We start from the raw sequence: 21,423 nt of genomic DNA on the forward strand, positions 1-21,423 counted from the left end.
GCACCTTCTGTGCAAAGGAGAAGGTCGTTAGGGGAGCTGAGTTTCTGCAGCGTTCGTGCTGCTGCGCTGTACTGCTTGCTCAGGGCCTCGGCCACCTGCGTGCCGACGCGCTGCCTTCCTGCACTGCCCAGCTCACTGCTGTGGCTTTGGAGCTCCAGCAGCGATGCAGGTTCCTTGTCGTGCTGGAGGCAGCGCTCCGGGCATCCTGAGCACACCGTGGCCACGAGGTGGCTCTGTGGGGGCTGCAGGCACAGCTCTGCCCGGATGGCGGCACGCAGAACCGCTCCCAGCCTGCAGCCGAGCCCCAGCGCTTCCTCTCCTCCGCAGTGGGAGCGAGCGCCCTTCTTGCAGCAGGAGATGCTCACCTTTGGTCCCACGCAGAGCTGGGGGCAGAGGATGTGCCGAGTACTGCTTTGTTCGGAGGATGATGAAGTCAGCAGGTGGTGGTAGATTCTTGTACCTTGGTCTCTTAGGAGAGAAAGACAGTATTTGGTGGGGTGGGGGCTGTGGGGTCCCTTCTGACCCAGCCACGCTGTGATTCTAGGAGCTAAAGGCTGTGTTTGCCTGCTCTTGTGCCTTCAGATGCTGACCTGCCCATGTGTCTGTCCTGGAACGTGGAACCAGGCAAGCCTCTATTGCCTTTTACATTCAAATTCTCCTTAATTCTCCAGGTTAGAAGTTGAAAACCTGAACCAAGCACCATCAAGCAAGCAGAGCTGTAAGCCTTTTAGTGACTCTGGGTGCTGAGCTTGACTTCTGCTCCAGAGCCATTTTGAGGCAGAAATGCATGACTCGAAATAGCCCAAGCTGTTACTGGAGACTTTGCATCTCCTTTTGACCAGATGATGCTGTTACCAGCACTTTTGTTCCCACTCATGCCTTTTATCTGAGCTCTGCAGCCAAGTCTGTGCGCTCACATGGATGCCAGAGCAGGAGTGCTCCAAGGGCTGTGCCACAGCCTGCCCAGCCCTCCTCCATCCCATAGTGATGGTGAAGCCATGCTCTGCACTCACATGTGTGCTGCACCGACTCGCTGCTGCGGATTAGGGCTTCTTACATTGGCACCGACCATTTGCTTGAGATTATGGGTTTAGCAAATGCTGCCTTAAATTTGTTTATATAAAAACAATCCTTTGATCCGCTGGCCAGATGCAAATACCATCTTGTGATTTTGATGAGGATTATGTAGTTACAACATCTTGACATGCTTTTGTTTTTAAGCAATTTAGAGTATGAGGGAGGAGGAGACCCGGCCCGCGGGGCTGCACTCAGCTATCTGAGATTCCATTGCTCTGAAGGAGCTGACCTTCAGAGCCACAGAAATCAAAGCTGCCCGGGCAGAGAGGAGCTGTTCTCATGGAAATGCGTGGTTGGTTTGACCTGATTTTCCAGAAGCAGCCTGTCTTCCAAAAAGCCCAAACTTTGAAGGAAACTGTTTTACCTGTTCGTCACCCTCTGAGATGAGAGGTAACGGCCTCACGTTGTGCCAGGGGAGGGTCAGGATGGGTGCTTGGAAGTATTTCTTCTCCAAAGAGCAGTCAGGCACTGGCAGAAGCTGCCCAGGGGGCTTGGGGTGATCATCCCAGGGGGTGTCTAAGAATGACACATGGGGATGTGGTCAGTGGGCATGGTGGGGTGTGTGGGGTTGGATTTGGGGATCTCTGAGGTTCTTCTCCAAGCTTAATGGTTCTGTGATCCTTCCAAAGTTGTCGTTGTTCCAGGGAAGGGCAGAAGCAAGCACGTGGCTTTCTGATTCTTCTGATTCTGCTCACGTGGGATTTCAGGGCTCAGCCTGAAATCTGGCTTGGCTTTTGCCTGGTTGTGTTTGATTTGGAGATACCCCCATGCACCAGCAAACATCACACAGCATCACAGCATGGTTGGGTTGGAAGGGAGCTCAAGGATCACGAAGCTCCAGACCCCCACCAATGCAGGGCCACCAACCTCCCCATTTCACAGCAGCCCAGGCTGCCCAGGGCCCCATCCAACCTGGCCTCCAACACCTCCACGGATGGACGGGGCATCACAGCCTCTCTGGGCAGCTGTTCCAGCCCCTCACCGCTCTCACAGCACACAACTTCCCCTCACATCCAACCTCCAGCTGCCCTCCCTCAGCTCCAAACCATTTCCCTCGTCCTGCTGCCATCTCCCCTTTCCAAGAGCTGACTCCCCTCCTGGCTGCAGGCTCCCTTGAGGCACTGCAGGCTGCACTCAGGTCACCCCGCAGCTTCTCTTCTCCATGCTGAACAAGCCCAGCTCCCTCAGCCTGTCTTTGTAGGGAGGTGCTGCAGCCCTCTGAGCATCTTTGTGGCTCCTCTGGACCCTCTCCAACAGCTCCCTGTCTTTCTTGTACTCGAGGCCCCAGACCTGGATGCTGCACTGCAGGTGGGGCCTCACAAGAGCAGAGCAGAGAGGGACAATCACCTCCCTGTCCCTGCTGCCCCCCTCTGCTGATGGAGCCCAGGATTTGCTTTCTGAGTTGCAAGAGCAAGCATGGCAGGCGTGTAGTGTGTCCTGCTCATCCCTGCCTTTCTTCTCCCAGTGGGAACTGAATAGGGAACAGAATAAGATGGTGCTCTTCTGGAGGACGGCATTTATTCTCTGTAGACTGGTGCTGCATGGACTGGAGGGCCCTCTCCACTGCTGAAGCTGAAGCCAGAGCACAACTGGCTTTGAGCTGTCCTTGTTTCCATCCCCATAGCGTTTGATGGGCTTCAGTAGTGTTTCAGTGGGTTCTGGTTTTGTTTTCAACTTGCTGAGCCCTCGACAGGGCAGGGTGCTGAGTATGGCAGAGGGCGGCCGGCTCGGAGCCTTTGCTACCTGGGGGGTTTCAGTGCGACTTCTCTTTGGATGAAGTGTTTGTGTTCTGAATAGCTGCAGTGCACCGAGTGCCACCACCACAGAGTGACCCCAGAGTGGTTACCCTGAGTGCCAGCAGCCCGGTCTGACGGGGAAACACTTCTGCACCCCTGAGCTGTATGAGGAGTGTGCTGACAGATGAGACGTGCAGCATGTGGATGTGCAGCATGTGGATGTGCAGCATGTGGATGTGCAGGGCCAACCAGATCCCAGCTCCTGAGCGTGCTGTGCTAAGGGACAGGGCCTGCACAGCCTGACAGCAGGAGGAGCTGCTGTGTTGGGCTGCTCAGGAACGGGTCCAGGGATTCCTGCTGCGTTCTCAGGCACTCGGAAGGGATGTAGGTGTATGTTTTGCTGTAAGCTGTCTAGCAAGTTCGGGTTGCATCTCTGTAAAACACGAGGCACTGGAGGAGCTGCACAGCGCTCCCTTCTGCTGGGCTGAGGGCTGAGTGGAGCCCTGCAGCTCTGTGTCCCAAGTGCTCTTCCGTGCAGCTCTGTTCTCACACAGCTCGTGCTGGAGCAGCGCTGCTCCGTGTTGTCCTGGCAGTGACTGGGGGAATGATTTCAGTTGGTTTCACCTCTGCAATGGCTGACAGAGAGCAAAGGGACGCCCCGAGGAGCTGAGCTGCTGACAGTGTGTGATGCATCTGTTCTGAACCAGTGCCGGTGCTATTGGGCATGCAGTGGTTTTGCCTTTCCTCTTTTCCAGTTCTGAAATAGTTCAGAATAAGTTCAGGCAAATTGAGTAGAGTTTACTGAAGAAATTAGAAAACATGTTAGGATTTGGTGCTCGCTGTAAGTGTGATGTATGTGTGTGGTGTTCTGATCCCTGGGGCTAATGTAGAATGCAGTTTGGATTTTGGGTCGTGTTGTGTGGAGCTGGGAGCTGGGCTCAGTGTTGCTGGTGGGTCCCTTCCAGCCTGGGGTGTTCTGTGGTTCTGTGGATGTAGGTAAACAGCCCTGTGATGTTCAACTGAACCCATGCTCTGCTGGCAGTCAGTCAGAATGGCAAGCTGCTGACTGAAGCAGCCTTCTCTTTGCAACACTTATGTGCAGCGTAGCACAGAACTGTATTGTAGGGCTAGGAATAGAAATCCAGAGGTGTCACTGAATGTCCCCTGTTCATGGTGCCTGGTGCTGGCCCTGGGTTGGTGCTGTGCCACAGGGGTGTGAGTGGTCATAGAAGCATAGAACAGCCTGGGTTGCAAAGGAGCACGATGCTCATCCAGCTCCAACCCCTGCTGTGTGCAGGTCGCCAACCAGCAGCCCAGGCTGCCCAGAGCCACATCCAGCCTGGCCTTGAATGCCTGCAGGGATGGGGCATCCACAGCCTCCTTGGGCAACCTGTGCCAGTGCCTCACCACCCTCTGGCTCAAAAACTTCCTCCTCATATCCAACCCAAACCTCCCCTGTCTCACTTTCAAACCATTCTCCTTGTCCCATCACCACCCACCCTCACACACAGCCGTTCCCCTCCTGTTTATCCGCTCCCTCCAAGCACTGAAGGCCACCATGAGGTCTCCCTGGAACCTTCTTTTCTCCAAGCTAAGCAATCCCACTTCCCTCAACCTTTCCTCATAGCAGAGCTGCTCCAGCCCTCTGACCATCTCAGTGGCTCTCTTAGTGATCACTGTGCCGTGGGTCTCCATCGTGGGCTCCTCCTTTGGGGTTTCACGTGGCACAGACTCAGAACCATGTGGGTGCTTTAATTCATTTCCAAATAATTGTGGGGAAAAGTCCTTCTGTGTTTCATAACGTTGGCATTGCCCTCCTTTTGAATTGAGGTCATGCCATCCTAACGCTGCCTGTGCTTTGTTGCAGATCCTTCAGCCGCTGGGCCAACTGTAATAGAAAATGGTGACCATGGGATGGAAGATCACCGCCCAGGTAAGTGCCAGCACAGAGCCTGTTGTCTTCATTTGTCCTTGGAGCAGTCAGAGCTCCCTGTGAGCAAACAACTCATCTTTGTCAAGTATTTCTCTGCAGAGGGTTGGTTTTGTTTTGTCTTTTTTAGATGAACTCCTTTGTTTCAAATACTTCATAGACTTCCATTTGGAGTTGGATTTTGCTTCCCTGTGTGAAGCTGTGCTCTGAGGGCTGTGTGTGAGTTATCCACACTCAGTGTGGGAAGGTGGCATCCAGGGCACCGCTACCCAAATGGCTTTGCAGGAAACCCAGATAGTCTGAGCAGAGCTCTCTGCTAACCATAACGTAGCAGAAAAGTATGGCATCTGTTCCCGGTGGGACAGGAGGGAATGTTTCTTTCTTTCCCCCACTACTCAGTACTTGTGGAAGCACTAAGAGCTGCTCTTCGTTCTGTAGCTTCTCTTGGGTGCTTCCATGGCTGCCTTGCTGTAACTCTGTCCTAGTGCTGGCTTTGGCTGTGTGCTGTCAGAGCCGAGCTCTCAAGCAGCACAAGGGTAGCTTATTCCACAAGAAACTTGTGATAAGTGGACCAATATTCCAGACTGGCAAGGAGTCTGGAACATAATTCATCTCTCTATCAGCATGGCACATGCTGAAGTTAGTTGTCTTCCAACAGCTGCCTTCAATGACAAGCAGCAGTTCCCTCTTTTGAGACCTTCTGCTGTCAGTGAGGTTTCCAACCCAATTGCAGCCAAACTCTTTGGGGTGAGCTGCACAGCACTCCAAGGCTGCATGCAGAGCCAGCGGGGAGCTTCTTTGTGATGGAGTCAGCCTTGACTGCCATGACTTGTGTCGCCCTGCTGGTCCCAGCAGTAAGGATGCTCCTGAACTGCCCAAGGAGCACTTCTGACTTTTTAACACACAAATAACAGGATGAGGCGTAGGACATGGCAACGATGGCTACTGAAATGCGTTGGGAATTTTACAGAACTCCTGAGCTTAAAAGAATTCTTGTTACGTCTTCAATACGAGCGTTCTGGAGGTTGAACTCCTTGTGCACGCAGTGTGAACAGCTGTGATCAAAGATACCTTCATGTGTCTGCAGCCCTGCAGTTTATTCGTATCATCTGTCCTTATGGGGCAGAGCTGGATTGTTTTTCCTGGTAAAGGCTGTCACAGTGACATCAAAGCAGCAGAGGCAGCGTGTCAAAGGCAGGCATCGAGTTAATGAGGTTCCTTGGAACAGCACAAGGTCTGTACAGTGGAGCTGTTGCACTGTTTCTTCCTTATGGAACAGCAGAAAAACCAATGTTCCTACATCTGAGAGCAAGGGCTAAATGCTGCTTATAAGGCACGTAATGGAGACTTTCACTCGCATGGAGCTGAAGCCATGCAGGAGCACAGGGGGGTTGTCCTGGAGCAGTGGTGGGCATCAGCGGGCTCCACACAGAGCGAATGCTGCTGTCTGTGTCCAGGCAGCACACCGTGGGCTCTCTTGTGTTCAGCTGCTCTGTTCCCTGCGCTGTCTGTTGAAGCTGCAGTGATCCCTGTGGCCGTGCTGTGGGGCTGGGAGAGGAGCAGCTGGCAGCAGGGTGATGCTCGTGGTGTGCAGCTTTGTGCCGGGAGCAGGCTGTGCCCAGAGCTGCAGGGAGCACCCAGCAGTGTGCTGTGCTCACCTTGGATTCCCAAACCAACTTAAGGGAAGTACTGGGGAAACGCAGGTAGGGAATACAGGTGTCTGCTTATCGCCCCAGTCTAGAGCGTGGGAAGCGTTGCTGTGCTTCTCACCTGTCCAATAAATGGAGGTATTGACTTGTCCGTGTCTCACTGCTCACTGCCCCAAATCCCAGCAGAGTGGTTGGGGACAGCCCTGCACTGACTGCAGGATTGCTCTCATTGTAACCATGATGCATTCATGTGATGGACGTAGGGATGTGCATAAGTCAGTATTTCAGAAAGTAAAACCTGGCTGCCACGGGGCTGAGAATCACAGCCTGGGCTGCAGAGGAGCACGATGCTCATCCAGCTCCAACCCCTGCTGTGTGCAGGTCGCCAACCAGCAGCCCAGGCTGCCCAGAGCCACATCCAGCCTGGCCTCGAATGCCTGCAGGGATGGGGCATCCACAGCCTCCTTGGGCAACCTGTTCCATTGCCTCACTGCAGGGTGGCAGCTCTTTGAGGAGCTCCATCTTGGCAGGTTGTTTCTTCACTCTGTGCGTGTTCTTTTGCTCTGGTCTGGAGAACATGGGAGCTACCAAGCAGGAGCTGTGAGTTGGGCCCCCAGCACCAGCTGGAAGCAGTCATTGCTATTTCCTTATAAGGGTAAATGGAGCAGCAGTTGCTGCAGTGCTGGGGGAGCAGCCATGCATGCCTGCTGCACGTGGGATGGTGTGGGAGTGGGGAGGCAGCAGCGAGTGCTGCAGTGGGCCTGACTGCTGGCTGCACGAGTTCAGAGTGCCCAGTGAAACTAACAGCAGCTCTGAGACAGAAACAAAAGTGATCTTGGAGCAGCGCTACGTTTGCAACTCCTGATGTGGGATATTTGCCCAAAGTTCAAAGGAATTATATTCAATAGTAAAAAAAAATAAATAAATTGAAAGACCAATTTATGGAAAGAAATCCATCAAGGGTGATCAGGTGGATGAGTGGGAGCAGCGCTCATTGCACGGTGCTGCCTGCTGTCCTGCTGGGAGCAGTGAGCTGCACTGGCTGTGCCCACTCTCCCTTCTTGGCTGGCCCATGTCTTTCTCCCAGGTCGGGCCACAGAGATGCTGTCACTGATTTCAGTGCAAATTGTGCTTGTAAGCATCATCCAGAGCTGCTGCTCCTGGCAGCAGTGTGCCACTGATGGTGCCTGGTCGTGGCTGATCTTTGCAGCGCTGTGCCCTAGCATGGCTGGGCTGCATTCACAGACACCTGGAGAAGCAAACTGTGCCATATCTGATCTGGCTTTTGGCAAATGTCCCGGCTGCACGAGATGAAATGTTGCTTGTTGTGCAGTGTGCTACCTGAATGTTCATGTTTACTAATGACTTGCGCTTTTTTGCCCCTCTCCCCATCCCTCTTCCCTCTCCTCCTCCTTTTCCCCTCTTCTATTTTCTCCTCCTAGAAGCCTAGACTGTCTCCTAACACTGGGGCTGCCACTGTTACAAGACCAGTGTCCTTTTCTACCTGCCATTGCTCTTCTAAAATCTTCAGCATTTTGCAGAGCTCTTGCTTTACACCTCGGACTTTGCATATAGAAGAAGCCAAGGGCGGCAGCGCCGCGGCCGATCAGCCCTGCTCCTCCTCCCTCTGCTCTGCAGTGCTTGTTGAGACCTTCCTTTCTTTCTGTGAGCACAGCTGTGCACTGTGCTCCTTCACTGTTTCGGCTCTCCTGCTGTGTTCGCATCACGACCGCGGCTCCGTTTTCGGTTGAACCACTTTTAGCTTGCAGCTGAATGCTGCTGTCATGGATTTAACAGCAGGGATGGGGCATCCACAGCCTGTTTAATGGTTTAACTGCAGAGGTTGGGGATGGCACTGGAAGGTGCTCTGTCCTGGTGGATGAGCAGTGCAGTCCCACTCACCTTTCCCCTTGCTGCTTTGACACCTTCCCATACGAGCTTCTTATCTCTGATGATGTCTTAAAACTGAGTGTTTCCACGTCGCAGCATTTATCATGGAGACTTGAAGAGTGGATTAGGAATGGCCGCTTTCCTCTGGGCTGTGAGGGGCGGGCTGTGGGCACTGCCAGCAGCTGGGGGTGGAGAAGGCTGGGAGGTTTTGCACTGCTTTGGATGAGACAAAATGAGGTGGGGTTCTCGCAGACCCACGCGTGGGTTGTTTGGGGATGGGGGTGTCGTATGGTAACCATTGCTTTACCCACAGCGTCTGCTAAAAGCACGGGATTTGTCTGAGCCAAAATCCACTCTGAGATGCAGAATATGATTCCCCAGAAGCTCTTACTGTAAGACTTTTGCCAAAAAAAGGTAGCTGCTGCTTTGGGAAGAGAGTAGCTGTCAGTTAGACCCCCCAGTGCCCCGCTATCAGCTGCATGACAGCAGCAGGCACGCAGTGGCTCGTTGCAGGAGCAGCACACCTCGGTGAGCACCGCTGCTCCCACTGCCTCCAGCTGCCCTCTGAAGCTCTCCCTCAAACAGAGGCCAATCCCATCTTCATTATTTGGGACCATCTCAGCCCCTGGTGCTCCCCACCCCATGCCTGGGCGGCTGCACTGGGTGCTGTGTCACCAGGCCTGGCTCCCTGGGGCTGGGCTGTGCAGTTGCCCAGCGGCAGCTCTGCCCTCCTGATGGTGCAGATGGGGCGAGGAGAGCACATGGGGGCCCTGCTCTTGGCAGGAGGTTCTCTCCTCCTTTTCTGTTGGCTGTTGCCAAAAGCAGAGCTTTGTGTAGTTGTTTATTGAAGACCTCCTGTACCTGCTTGCTGAGCTTGGTGCCTCGAGCCGTCCATTCACCTTTTGCCTTACGTGGCCCAGGAGCAACATGAGGGGTTTTCATGCTGAGCAGCAGAGCTGTGCAGGGTGCCTGCACGCAGTGCCCTCACAGTGCTTTACTTCAGCCAAACGCAGGCACTGTGCAGGTGCTGCTCCTGGAGGCCCGTGGGGTCACTGAGCCCACAGTGCCCCCAGCAGCACCCATGGGTCCCTTCTGACGGGAGATTCTGTGCTCCTGTGGCTGCCGATGAAGCCAGGCGCTCAGGCTGCAGTCACTGCGTCACAAGCAATGCATTCCATCACACTGCCACTGCTTTCCCCAGATTTCCGTCCTTGTTTTCAGTAAGTTTACAAACCCATCTGTAGCCACGGCTGGATCCGAGCTGCTTATCGCCTCAGCCCTGACCCCCCTCCCATGGCCCTGTGTGCCAGCATGCCCTGCCCATGTGCTGCAGGTGGGCTCTCCCTGCTCAGCACTCAGTGTCCAGGTGCTGCCTGGAGCCTCACGCTGTGCCAGCAGCTCTGCACTGTAAATGGGTACCTGGGGGTCTTTGAGTCTTGGTTTGTTCTGTCCTTTTTTCCACCGAGTAGCGACCAAATGTGTCACAGCTTCAACTCTGCTCTCCCTGATTTTGTCCAGGTTTTAGAGGTAATGATGTGTTTGCAGGACTTATTCTCACCTTTCCGTGCGTATAAACCTATCTGCTGTCACCTCTGGTTTTCCTCACTGCTGCCAGTGCTGTGTACCATGTGAAGCTGTGTATCACTGCTGAATAAACCACTGTAATAAACACCTGAAATGAACCTCCTGCGTTGTACTGTGGTGAGAACCTCCTTGGTGCTGCTGTTATCCCTGCTCTCCTGGCTGAGAGTCTCCAGAGGTAAAGGCTCAGAGCAGCACGCAGTGGCTGTGCCGTCTGATGGGAGTTTGCAAACACATCCATCCCAGCCCATCAGAGCTGAAATGCTTTTGGGGAGCCATGTGGTTGGGTGCTTTGAAGGGGATGCAAAAATAGAAGGAAGGAAAATCAGTTCTCACAGCATTGACAGGAGAGGTGGGGGCTGCTTCCTTGATGCAGGGAGCAGCAGCACGCATGGAGCAGCTCTTGGTAGCAGCCGGTGCTCGTGGTGCTGCTGGGGGTGCTCAGCTCGTGCTGGGGGTGCTGAGCTCCTGCAGGGCTCCTGGAGATACGGCACGGCTGTGGGCATCTCATCCACACACAGTGAGATTACTGAGCGTTGTGATGACTGCGGGTGGCTGTTGGATTTTGGGGTGGTTATTTGTAGGGCTGAGATGGAGCACAGAGGCGGTGTCCCATTGGTGAGGGGCAAAGCCAGGGGACGTCCTGCTGCTGTGGGGACAGAGCTGTGTGCCCAGAAGGGCCAACTCTGCCCAGCTGCTGCAGGGAAGAGCAGAAGTGCAGAGCTGTGCTCTGTGGTGCTCCAGAGCAGGGTTCTACATCGTGTTTTGCTGCTGCTGGGCTTTAAACTCAGGGGGTTGCATTGCAGTGCAGCCCTGAGCCCCTCCTGCTCTGCTCCGTGGCTGCGCTTTGTGCAAAGCCCACATGGCACTCAGGTGGTGGTGCCCACAGTTTTCTGCCTTCTCCTGGTTAGGAGCTTGGGGATTGCAGTGACTGTTCCCCTCTGAACTCTCCCTTCATGTTCACCTTGGAGGGCTGCGTGAGGTTTGGATGCGGTGGGAGCAGCTCCTTTGCAGAGCTCCAGTGTTGGGAGATGAAGCAGAGGAAGCTTTCCTTGGCAGGCAGGGGCAGCGGCTGCTGCCAGCACGGAGCTCCTCTTGCAGATGGAAGCTTTCAGTGCGAGGATGCAGAGATGTTGTGGTGCTCCTTTGGGGTCAGGCAGGTGTGCATCAGTTCCATAGCACTGATGGGCCCAGGAGTGGCTGCAGTCCTGAGTTCTGCAGCACAGGGCAGTCCTCTGTGTGCATGTTCTGCTGTAGTGTCTCATCGAGATCCCTTTCATGTTGTGCTTCTTTGGAGCTGTAAGTTTAGTAGAGTTCCTGCCATAGAACCATAGAACCGTGGACAGCCTGGTGTGCTGGTTGGCAACCCTGCACATAGCAGGGGGTTGAAACGAGATGATCATTGTGGTCCTTTTCAACCCAGGCCATTCTGTGATTCTAACCATTCAGGTTGGAAAAGACCTTTAAGATCAGCACGCCCAACCCCATCCCACCCCACCGTGCCCACTGCCCACATCCCCACAGCTCCTCAGCATCTCCACGGACCCCCCCAACCCCTGGACAGCTGTGCCAGCACCCGGCTGCTCTTTGGGAGTGGGAATTGTCCTCCCTAGCATCCGACCTGACCATCCTCTGCTGCTGCACCGTGAGGCTGCTGCCTCTCACCCTATCCTGTACCCAGGAGCAGAGGCCGACCCCCCCCCTCACCACCTCCTTGCAGGAGCTATAGGGAGCAATAAGGTCACCCCCGAGCCCCCACTCTCCACACTGACCCACCCCACACCCTCAGCCGCTCCCCCAGCACGCTGCTGCAGACCCCCACGCCCCGCTCCCCTCTCTGCACACGCTCCAGGCCCCCCATGAGGGTCCCAGCACTGAGCGCAGCACTGCACTGCAGCCCCACCACCGCCGTGCAGAGGGACGGCCACCTCCTGCTCTGCTGCCAGCACTGCTGCTCACACAGCCAGGCTGCTGCTGGCCTCCTTGGCCCCTGGGCACGCTGCTGGCTCCCATTCAGCCCGCTGTCAGCTGACGTCTTTTGTATTCGTTTTCCTTACAAAATTCAACCTGCATGGAGCCTCGATCTCCTCAGCAGAGGGCTGTGATGGGCAGCACAGGTTGCAGGCAGAACTGCATGGCTGAGAGCAGTCAGCCCGCGCTGCCCAGCCCAGGGAAGGGACGGCTCCTGCCCCAGCACTGTGAGCACCAGCAGCTCTGCAGAGGGCTTTTTGTGGCACAGGAGCATGTTTTAATGGCTGTTTTGGGTTTATGTGAAACAAATGGTGACTTCTGCTGAAGGGCAGAGCGATGCTGGTGCTGGTCCCTGTGCCTTTGCTTCATGTCATGATGCAGTAACACTGTTGGATGTCTCCTGTCTGCTTTTGGAGAAAAATTGGCACTACTGCCCATTCTAGGTGCCTTCCTGTACACGTTCTGCAAACTGTGCTCTTTCTGAAACCTTCTGGGACTGCTTTAAATGCAATGCATGGTCCTGGTGCTGCGATACAAGCTCTCTTTTTGGTAATTTTAGTGAATTGCCAGATAAGAAAAAGTAATAACAGCAAGTTGCTCTTGCTGCAAATTTTGCATTTTGTCTCTTCTGCCCTGCACAGGAGTGTGGGCTGCAGGCTACGCCCCATGGCAGTGCTGGGGCTGCAGGCTGTGCCCCATGGCAGTGCTGGGGCTGCAGGCTGTGCCCCATGGCAGTGCTGGGGCTGCAGGCTGTGCCCCACGGCAGTGCTGGGGCTGCAGGCTGTGTCCCATGGCAGTGCTGGGGCTGCAGGCTGTGCCCCACAGCAGTGCTGGGGCTGCAGGCTGTGCACAGCATGGTTTGGGTGCAGTGCAGCCCCCCAGGGCCGTCGGTGCACAGTCAGACCTGCGGTGCCGCTCACATTCCAGCGTTGCTGTCCTCTGACACAAATGGGGAGGCTCTTTCCCTATGTTAAGTGACACAATCAGGGGGATTTTCTTCCTGGGCTGTAGTCTTGTTTGCTGCTTGTACCAAATCAGCTTAAGCCGTTGTGTAAGGAGCTCTGTGATTTGCAGGGCCGTGCGGCCGTGCTGCACTTCCCAGCAGTGGGGCTGCAGCCCCGGGCAGCGGGGTTGGAAGGGGGAGGTGGGGATGGAGGGCAGTGGGGACGCGGGGCAGGGCTGTGGATGGCACTGCTGTGTGGCTGCTGGCTGTGGGTGTGGGATGGACCAGCGCTGGGCCTCCCTCCTCGGTGCTCTCCTATCAGCCTTCCACTTCTGCTTGTCCCATTCTGCTTTTAAGCTTTGATTCAAAGGTGCGCCATGTCTTTTTGAGTGCAAAATAAGAACCGTTGAGGTTGGAGCCCAACCCCGCCATGCCCACTGTTCCCCATTGCCATGTCCCCACGGTTCTGCACCATCCCAGCACCATAACACCTCCCTGGGCAGCTGTGCCAGCACTGACTGCTCTTTGCAGGAGGAATTGCCCCAGCCTGACCCTCCCTGGTGTAGGAGAGACAAGCAGGACCTCCGTGCACTCTGTTCTATCACCTATGGGCAGTCATGCTCTTAACCCATGCTCACGTTGCCCAGTTTTCCTGTCATTACCATCTCTGGGACATTTCTGCATCCAAAAGAGGTATTTTCCTTTTTCCTCCCTCATGCTTGGGCTGACATCCCCTTTCTTTTCTTGCTTATTCCAATAGTTTATGGTACATTTTTTGGCAGCGACCTTTTAAATAAGTGGAGTTCATATGAAGTTCATGCTTGCAAGGCTTGCCAAAGGAAACAACGCAATGCGGTGAAATACACATCCAAATGGAGCTTAGCCTAAAACATAACCACCTTTTTGCTGTGTCTAATGTCATCATGCTGCTGTCCATCATATTTGAGAAGTTGTGGCTGTCGGGCAAAGTCCCCAGGGACTGGAAAAATGGGAACATCACTCCCACTTAGAAGACAGGGAGGAAGGAGGACGCAGGGAACTGCAGGCTGATGAGCATCACCTCTGTGCCTGGGAAGATCATGGAGAAAGTCCTCCTACAAGGTGTGTTAAGGCACACGAGGGATGAGGAGATGATCCCAGCCAGCCAGCATGGCTTCACCAAAGGAAGGTCGTGCCTGACCCACTGGTGGCCTCCTGTGATGGAGTGATGGCATCGGTGTTGAAGGGAAGGCAGCTGATGTTATCTGCCTGCCCTTGTGCAGGGCCTTCGGTTTGGTCCCTCACCACAGCCTTATCTCCAACGTGGGGAGGTATGGTTTTGAGGGCTGGGCTGTTTGGTGGATAAGGAGTTGGAAGGGTTGTGTTGGGTGGCTCTGTGTCCAGGTGGAGGCCAGTGATGAGCAGTGTCCCCCAGGGGTCTGTCGTGCGCTTCAGCATCTTCAGCAGTGATGCTGATGATGGAATTGAGTGCACCCCCAGCAGGTCTGCTGATGGCACCAAGCTCGGTGATGTGGTTGACTCATTAGAATGAAGGGACGTCAGCCAGGGGGACCTCGACAAACTCAAAAGGTGGGCCCTTGTGAACCTTGTGAGGTTCAACACAGCAAAGGGCAAGCAAAGGTGCTGCACTTGGGTCAGGGTGATCCCAGCTACGAATACAGACTGGGAGAAGAACTCCTTGAGAGCAGCCCTGAGGAGAAGGACCTGGGGGTCCTGGTGGATGAAAAGCTGACCGTGAGCCAGCAGTGTGCTCTTGTAGCTTGGAAGGTCAGTGGTGCCCTGGGCTGCATGGTTTGAGTTGGAAGGGCCCTTAAAGATCACGTAGTTCCAACCCCTGCTGTAGGCAGGGACACCTCCCAGCACAGCAGCTGCTCACAGCCCCATCCAGCCTGGCCTGCAGTGCTTGCAGGCAGGGGGCATCCACAGCCTCACTGCACAACCTGTGCCAGTTCTCTCCTGATCTCTTTTTGTGTCTGCAGTACCTGATAGAGTGGGATTTTATCCTACTTTGGGGCAGTTCAGGAAAAGGCACGGATACCAAGCTGGGGAAGGAGACCTCCCCTATCCCCTATCCAGCTCCCACTGCCAGCCCAGAGCTCCATCACCTTCTCCCATCCCAGACCCATTTCTGAAGGTCAGGTTGTGCACTTCGATGCAGTGCTGTGCTGCATCTGTTGTTGTCGCCGCGTTTCAGTGACTGCAGCTGGGGTGAGCACAGGATGGGCCCAGTAAGCTGCTTAGTGAGAGGACTGGTTAGGAGCTGGGCATCCTTTGCACGCCTTTGGCATGAGCTTTTCCATGCCCTGCAGGTTCATCTGTCTTCCTGAGATGCTGAAGGCTCCTGCTGGCCGTGCTGCCTTCTGCTGCTCCCATGTGCCGGGCTGTAGCAGCTCCTGCATCTAAGAGGATTGGTGCTTTCCTCAGAGACAGCCATAGGATTAAATGACGGCACTTAATTCTGCGGGGGTCCTTTCTGTACAGATTGTAACTTAGAATGCTCGGTGGCTCTTGGCCAGCTTTGGTCTCCAGAAGGAAATCAAAGTGGATATTGGGAACCGTTTCTTCTCCAAAGAGCATTCGGGCACTGGCACAGCTGCCCAGAGAGTGGGGTTCAGCATCCTGGGGTGTTGCAGAGCCGTGGGGATGTGGCACTGGGGGACAGTGGGAACAGAGGGGTGGGTTGTGTTGTGTTTGGGATCTCCGAGCTCTTCTTCAGCCTGGATGGGTCTGTGATTCTATGAGTTGAGATGGGCTGATGGTTGAACGTGGTGCTTCCAGAGGTGTTTCCAACCTCTGGGATTCCATGCAGTGCCCGGTAGCTGGTGGTGAAGTTGGATGGTGAGCTGTGGGGTGCTGCAGTGGGCACAGGTTGGCCATAGAGCAGCACAAGGTGTTGGGAGCCAGCAGGGATCACCACTGTTGGGATGCGTGGCCTTAATGGGCCTTGGCAGAGCAGAGGGGCTGGAGGTGGCTGCGCTCTTGCTGGGACGCCGCGTTCTGTGCCCTAATTGCACAGCAATTTGTGTTTAACATCTCCCAGTGCCAGCTGAAGACGTGTGGCTGTAGAATGGAATTGTGCATCAGGGCAGAAAGGGCAAAGCTGCTGGGATAGCAGAGAGCAGCAGCTCATCACTGCCTGCAGAACGGGCTGATCCGCCGCTCGGGTTACACAGCATCTGAGATGGGAGGGATGGTGAGGTCTGAGGAGATGCTTCTGCTGTGTCATGGAGGGAACTTCTTCATTATTTATGTTGGTTATACAACAGGGATCCTGTCGTGTTGTGGCGGTGTGCTGTCACCTCTCCCTGCTCAGATGCAGCATCACCTCAGCAGCACCGTGCTGCTATGGCCTCAACCACAGCCATGGCACACAGCTTAGAGCCAAAGCAGCAACCAAACGCAAAATGACGTTTTTAGGCAAATATTGCTGAGTGGGAGGAGTGCAGGGCAGGGGAGGCCAGGATGGCTCCTTAAAAAGATGGAGCATGGAATCTCACTGGTGGAGATCAGCCCTTCTGAAGTCAGCTCAGGTGAGATCTCCTTGCAGTCTGTCTGCAGGCCCAGGCCCTGCCCAATGGGGAACTGCTTTGTGAGACCACCATGACACTCATCTGGGACCCAGCTCATGTCCACAGCAGTGTGAAATGCACCAAATCATGGAATCACAGAATCATAGAATGGCCTGGGCTGAAAAGGACCTTAAACATCATCCAGCTCCAACCCCCTGCTGTGTGCAGGTCACCAACCAGCAGCCCAGGCTGCCCAGAGCCACATCCAGCCTGGCCTTGAATGCCTGCAGGGATGGGGCATCCACAGCCTCCTTGGGCAACCTGTTCCAGTGCCTCACCACCCTGTGGCTGAAAAACTTCCTCCTCATATCCAGCCTAAACCTCCCCTGTCTCAGTTTAAGACCATTCCCCTTGTCCTGTCATTATCCACTAGCCACCACCAAACATCACCTGCTCTGGTCCAGCTGCTGCAGCCCTGCACAGGGCTCTCCTCCTTGGGGATCACACTGCCCTGGCTCTGGGGCTGTGCCCCCTGCTCTGGGTGACCCTGCTGGGCTGTGGGGAGACCAGAAGGACCCCGAGGTGCCCCCATCCTCAGCCCCATCACGCTGTGCTTCTGGGCTGAGCTGGAAGATGTGCTGCTTTGGGGCTTTGGAATTCCACTGCCTCCATTTCTTGCTGCTTGCTTCCATTGCCAGGGCTCTGTGCTGTTGGATGCCGTGTGCTGGAGCTGTGCTGTGTTTGCAGGAGCAGCCCTGTTGGTTTAGTGCTGCCATTCCCCTCCCTGCTGGGCTCTGCACTCTCATCTGCTTTCATCAGTCACAGCTCAGTGCTCGTGGTCAGGAGCCCCTCTGCTTCTCCTTCAGCTCCTGTTGAGCTCTGTTTCCTCCCTTGCATAACATTGAATTTCATAACGTCAAACTTTCTCACGTCTGCTGTTCTGATGGTGGAAATCACGGAGTTCTTCCCAGCTGCCATCCTAATGCTGCATGCTGACTTCATCTGTCATTTCAGTAGAGCCCTTCCCAATCTCTCCCATTACAAAAGAAGCGTTAAGCACAACTTACTCTGGATTCTTGACCTTCAAGCTCTGGCTGCTCGTCGTGCTCCTCCAGCAGGTAATCCTCCTGTGGCCGTGGCCTGGCCAATGCTTTATTTACCTTTATGTCATTTCCTTCTGCCTCCAGGTTCTCTAACATTTCCCCTGACTGCAGATAAAAATATTTTGCTCTTGGCTCAGTCAAATCTTCCCTGCTTGCTTTGTTTGGAGAATCTGTGACATCCAGACTGTTACATCAGTGCCATTCTGGTTTCCAGTGATGCAAACAGTTTGTCTTTCCAAGTGTCACTCGTACAAGAGCAGTTCTGCAAGGTTTTAAGACATGATCACTGTCAATCTCACAAGTGGAATAACTGCTGAAGTATGAGAGGAGGAATCTCCATTGCCACACTGCATTCTGCTGTGGATCCGGGCTGAGATTCACCATCAATGGGAAGCAGTTCATCGTTCCAGGTCCCAGAGTGGAGCTGCCCAGTTCAGCAGCAGCTGGTGAAGATGTGCTGCTTGCTGCCCAGCCCTACAGAAGGAAGGATGCTAAAGGAGCCGTGTTGTGTTGGTTGTGGAAGGGCTGAGCTCAGGATTCATCAGTTCTAAGGGGATTCAGCAGAAAGCAGCCAGACAGGCAGCCCTGCTCACTGTGAGCTGACCTGTGCCTGAAGGTTGCTGTCTGGAAAACCAGAAGGGATGCAGGAAGGAAAAAGCCAGGCTGTTGGTCATGAGTGCCCCAGTGCTGCACCTGTGGTGTGCTGGTAGCCTGCTGGATGTGCACTGCACTGAGGGAGCGCTCAGTGCTGTGGGTGCAACAAGGGATTCAGTGAGTGTGAGTGCTGGGTCCTGTGCTTCAGTCACAGCACCCCGGGCGGCGCTGCAGGCGTGGGGCAGAGCGGCTGTGTGGGGGAAATGGACCTGGGGGTGTTGGTTGATGCTGGGCTGAATGGGAGCCAGCAGCGTGCCCAGGGGCCAAGGAGGCCAGCAGCAGCCTGGCTGTGTGAGCAGCAGTGCTGGCAGCAGAGCAGGAGGTGGCCGTCCCTCTGCACGGCGGTGGTGGGGCTGCAGTGCAGTGCTGCGCTCAGTGCTGGGACCCTCATGGGGGGCCTGGAGCGTGTGCAGAGAGGGGAGCGGGGCGTGGGGGTCTGCAGCAGCGTGCTGGGGGAGCGGCTGAGGGTGTGGGGTGGGTCAGTGTGGAGAGTGGGGGCTCGGGGGTGACCTTATTGCTCCCTATAGCTCCTGCAAGGAGGTGGTGAGGGGGGGGTCGGCCTCTGCTCCTGGGTACAGGATAGGGTGAGAGGCAGCAGCCTCACGGTGCAGCAGCAGAGGGTGGTCAGGTCGGATGCTAGGGAGGACAATTCCCACTCCCAAAGAGCAGCCGGGTGCTGGCACAGCTGCCCAGGGGGTGGGGGGGTCCGTGGAGATGCTGAGGAGCTGTGGGGATGTGGGCAGTGGGCACGGTGGAGTGGGATGGGGCTGCGCATGGGAATCTCAGGGCTCTTGTCCAACGTGATGGTTCTATGATTCTGTGACCGCAGAGCGCAGCGCAGCCCTTCTGTGTGTTCCAAGGTCAGACGTTCGGTGCTGTCTGTATTTTTCCTAAAACAAAAACAAGAACGAGGCCATGACTGCAGCAGTGCCCCGCAGCGCCGTCACTGCGCTCTGCATGCGCCGGAGCCGTGGAAGGTTCCCGACAAGCCTGGAAACGTCCGCTCTGCTCAGCATCAGCAGTGCTCTGTGCTGGCTGCGTGCCCTGCTCTGCCATTCACAGCTGGGTGAGACAGCTTGCTGTGAGGCCAGGGATCTGAGTCATGCAGGTTTTGCTTTGTGTTTTGGGTGTGCAGTGTGTCCGCAGGAGCTGCAACCATGGACCAACCAATGGACCAACCCCATTGCTCCTCCACTGCTGAGCTCCATCTTCAGTGGCTCATGCACATGAATAGAGGTACCCCTCTGGTTGGTTTTAGAGCTGCCAAGTCTTCACTAATTGCAAACACACCTCCTCGGTGAGGGATCTGGAGGCTCCTGGCAAACTGGGTGACCTCTCAGCGCTGCAGGAGGGCCAACGCAGTGCATCACATCTCTCAGAGCAGAAGCTTGAGCACTGGAACAGGTTGTGTGGTTGTGGATGCCCCATCCCTGCAGGCATTCAAGGCCAGGCTGGATGTGGCTCTGGGCAGCCTGGGCTGCTGGTTGGCGACCTGCACACAGCAGGGGTTGGAACTGGATGAGCACTGTGGGCCTTTGCAACCCAGGCCGTTCTGTGATTCTATGATAAGCTTCCTGAACAAGAAGAGTAGATCCTTCCCATGCTATGCAAATGGCTTCATGCTTTGATATCCCCGGCGTCATTAATTTGACACATTTGGAATGAATGGCCATAAAACTCTTCTTGCAGACGCGGCAGATAGATTTCTCCCGACTGCTGCTGAGCTTTGAGCAGCAGAAAGTAGGTCAGCAGCCTGTAATCTCAGCATTAAACAAACATGACTGCGGTGCTAAAGGGAGAATTGCTATTTTAAGGGCTTTGCAGAGCTGGTGGATGGTGTGGATCTGTGCGCATCCATGCTGAGTGCTGCAGGAGTGACACGCGTGGACTGGCGCTCCGAAGGGGGCTTTTCCCTCTCTAGTCCACCCGTGGAAGTTCTGAGGAATGTAGGTCATGAGAACTGAAGCCAGCAACCAAACCTGTGCTTTGGGGGGGAAGGGTTGGTTATCTGCCGTGGGCTGAGCGATGGCTGGTTGTCTGCAGGTATCCAAAGGAAATGGAATATGTGACACGAATGGTTTGGGGTTGGTTTGGCTGGAAGGGCTACCAAGAGTGGGCTCCATCAGAAGAGGGGTGGCCAGTGGGGATTGTCCCTCTCGACTGTCCTCATGTGTCCCCATCTGCAGCACTGCGTCCAGGTCTGGGGCCTCCAGTAAAAGAAGGACAGGGAGCTGTTGGAGAGGGTCCAGAGGAGCCACAAAGATGCTCAGAGGGTGCAGCACCTCCCTGCAAAGACAGGCTGAGGGAGCTGGGCTTGTTCAGCATGGAGGAGAGAAGCTGCGGGGTGACCTGAGTGCAGCCTGCAGTGCCTCAAGGGAGCCTGCAGCCAGGAGGGGAGTCAGCTCTTGGCAAGGGGAGATGGCAGCAGGACGAGGGAAATGGTTTGGAGCTGAGGGAGGGCAGCTGGAGGTTGGATGTGAGGGGAAGTTGTGTGCTGTGAGAGCGGTGAGGGGCTGGAACAGCTGCCCAGAGAGGCTGTGATGCCCCGTCCATGCGTGGAGGTGTTGGAGGCCAGGTTGGATGGGGCCCTGGGCAGCCTGGGCTGCTGTGAAATGGGGAGGGTGGTGGCCCTGCATTGGTGGGGGGTTGGAGCTTCGTGATCCTTGAGGTCCCTTCCAACCCAACCATTCTGTGATGCTGTGATGCTGGTGCCAGTGCTTTCTCTGATGAGAGCTCCTTGGAGATGAGCATAGAAGATACATTTCGGACAACACGTTGTGCTGGGGAGAGTCGGGTTGGATATTGGGAACAATTCCTTCTCCAGAGAGCCCTCAGCACCACCACAACTGAGCCCAGGGATGGGGGTCACCATCCTGGGGCGTCCCAGAGCTGTGGGGATGTGGCACTGGGGGATGTGGGCAGTGGGGAAGGGGGGGTGGGGATCTCAGACATCTCCAACCTCAGTGGTTCTGTGATGAGGAAGTAAATACTTGTGATATAATTGACTGCTTTTAGGCAAGTAAAGGTCTGAGCAGCAGTGAGAAAAGGGCTGTGGACTGAAGCTTGTCTTGATGGTGAGCTTTTGAGTTAAATCTGTTGGAAAAATGGGGAGCTAAGAAAGGCAGATTTGTGTGTTATATGAGATTAAGGTACAGAGTGATGTGTCACTACCAAAACACGTGGGTCAAAAAGAAGGGGCTTTCTGATTTCTTGGAAAGCTGAGTGTTGAATAAACAAACCTCTGTTGTACAGAGCTGGAGGAGAAAACGGTGCAGACAGGCTGTGGCGTTCAGACCGTTGTCTCCTTTCATTCTGTTCTGTGTTATTTGATGAGCAATGCAGGCCTCGGTCAGGGGAAAGAAAAATGTTAAAGCAGGTTT

General features: G+C 55.0%; 1 protein-coding gene across 9 annotated transcripts in view; it reads left to right on the plus strand.

The window, feature by feature from the left end:
* MAP4 (microtubule associated protein 4) overlaps window positions 1–21,423 on the plus strand; it is a 117,191-nt gene that overhangs the window by 41,122 nt on the left and 54,646 nt on the right. For all 9 annotated transcript variants that reach the window (XM_048951896.1, XM_048951901.1, XM_048951904.1 and 6 more), the window contains one exon: window positions 4,681–4,746. In XM_048951896.1, the coding sequence (XP_048807853.1) occupies window positions 4,681–4,746 (66 nt within the window). The remainder of the gene's footprint in view (window positions 1–4,680; window positions 4,747–21,423) is intronic.

Source organism: Lagopus muta, chromosome 7 (assembly GCF_023343835.1).
Source record: "Lagopus muta isolate bLagMut1 chromosome 7, bLagMut1 primary, whole genome shotgun sequence".
NCBI classification, from domain to species: Eukaryota; Metazoa; Chordata; class Aves; order Galliformes; family Phasianidae; genus Lagopus; species Lagopus muta.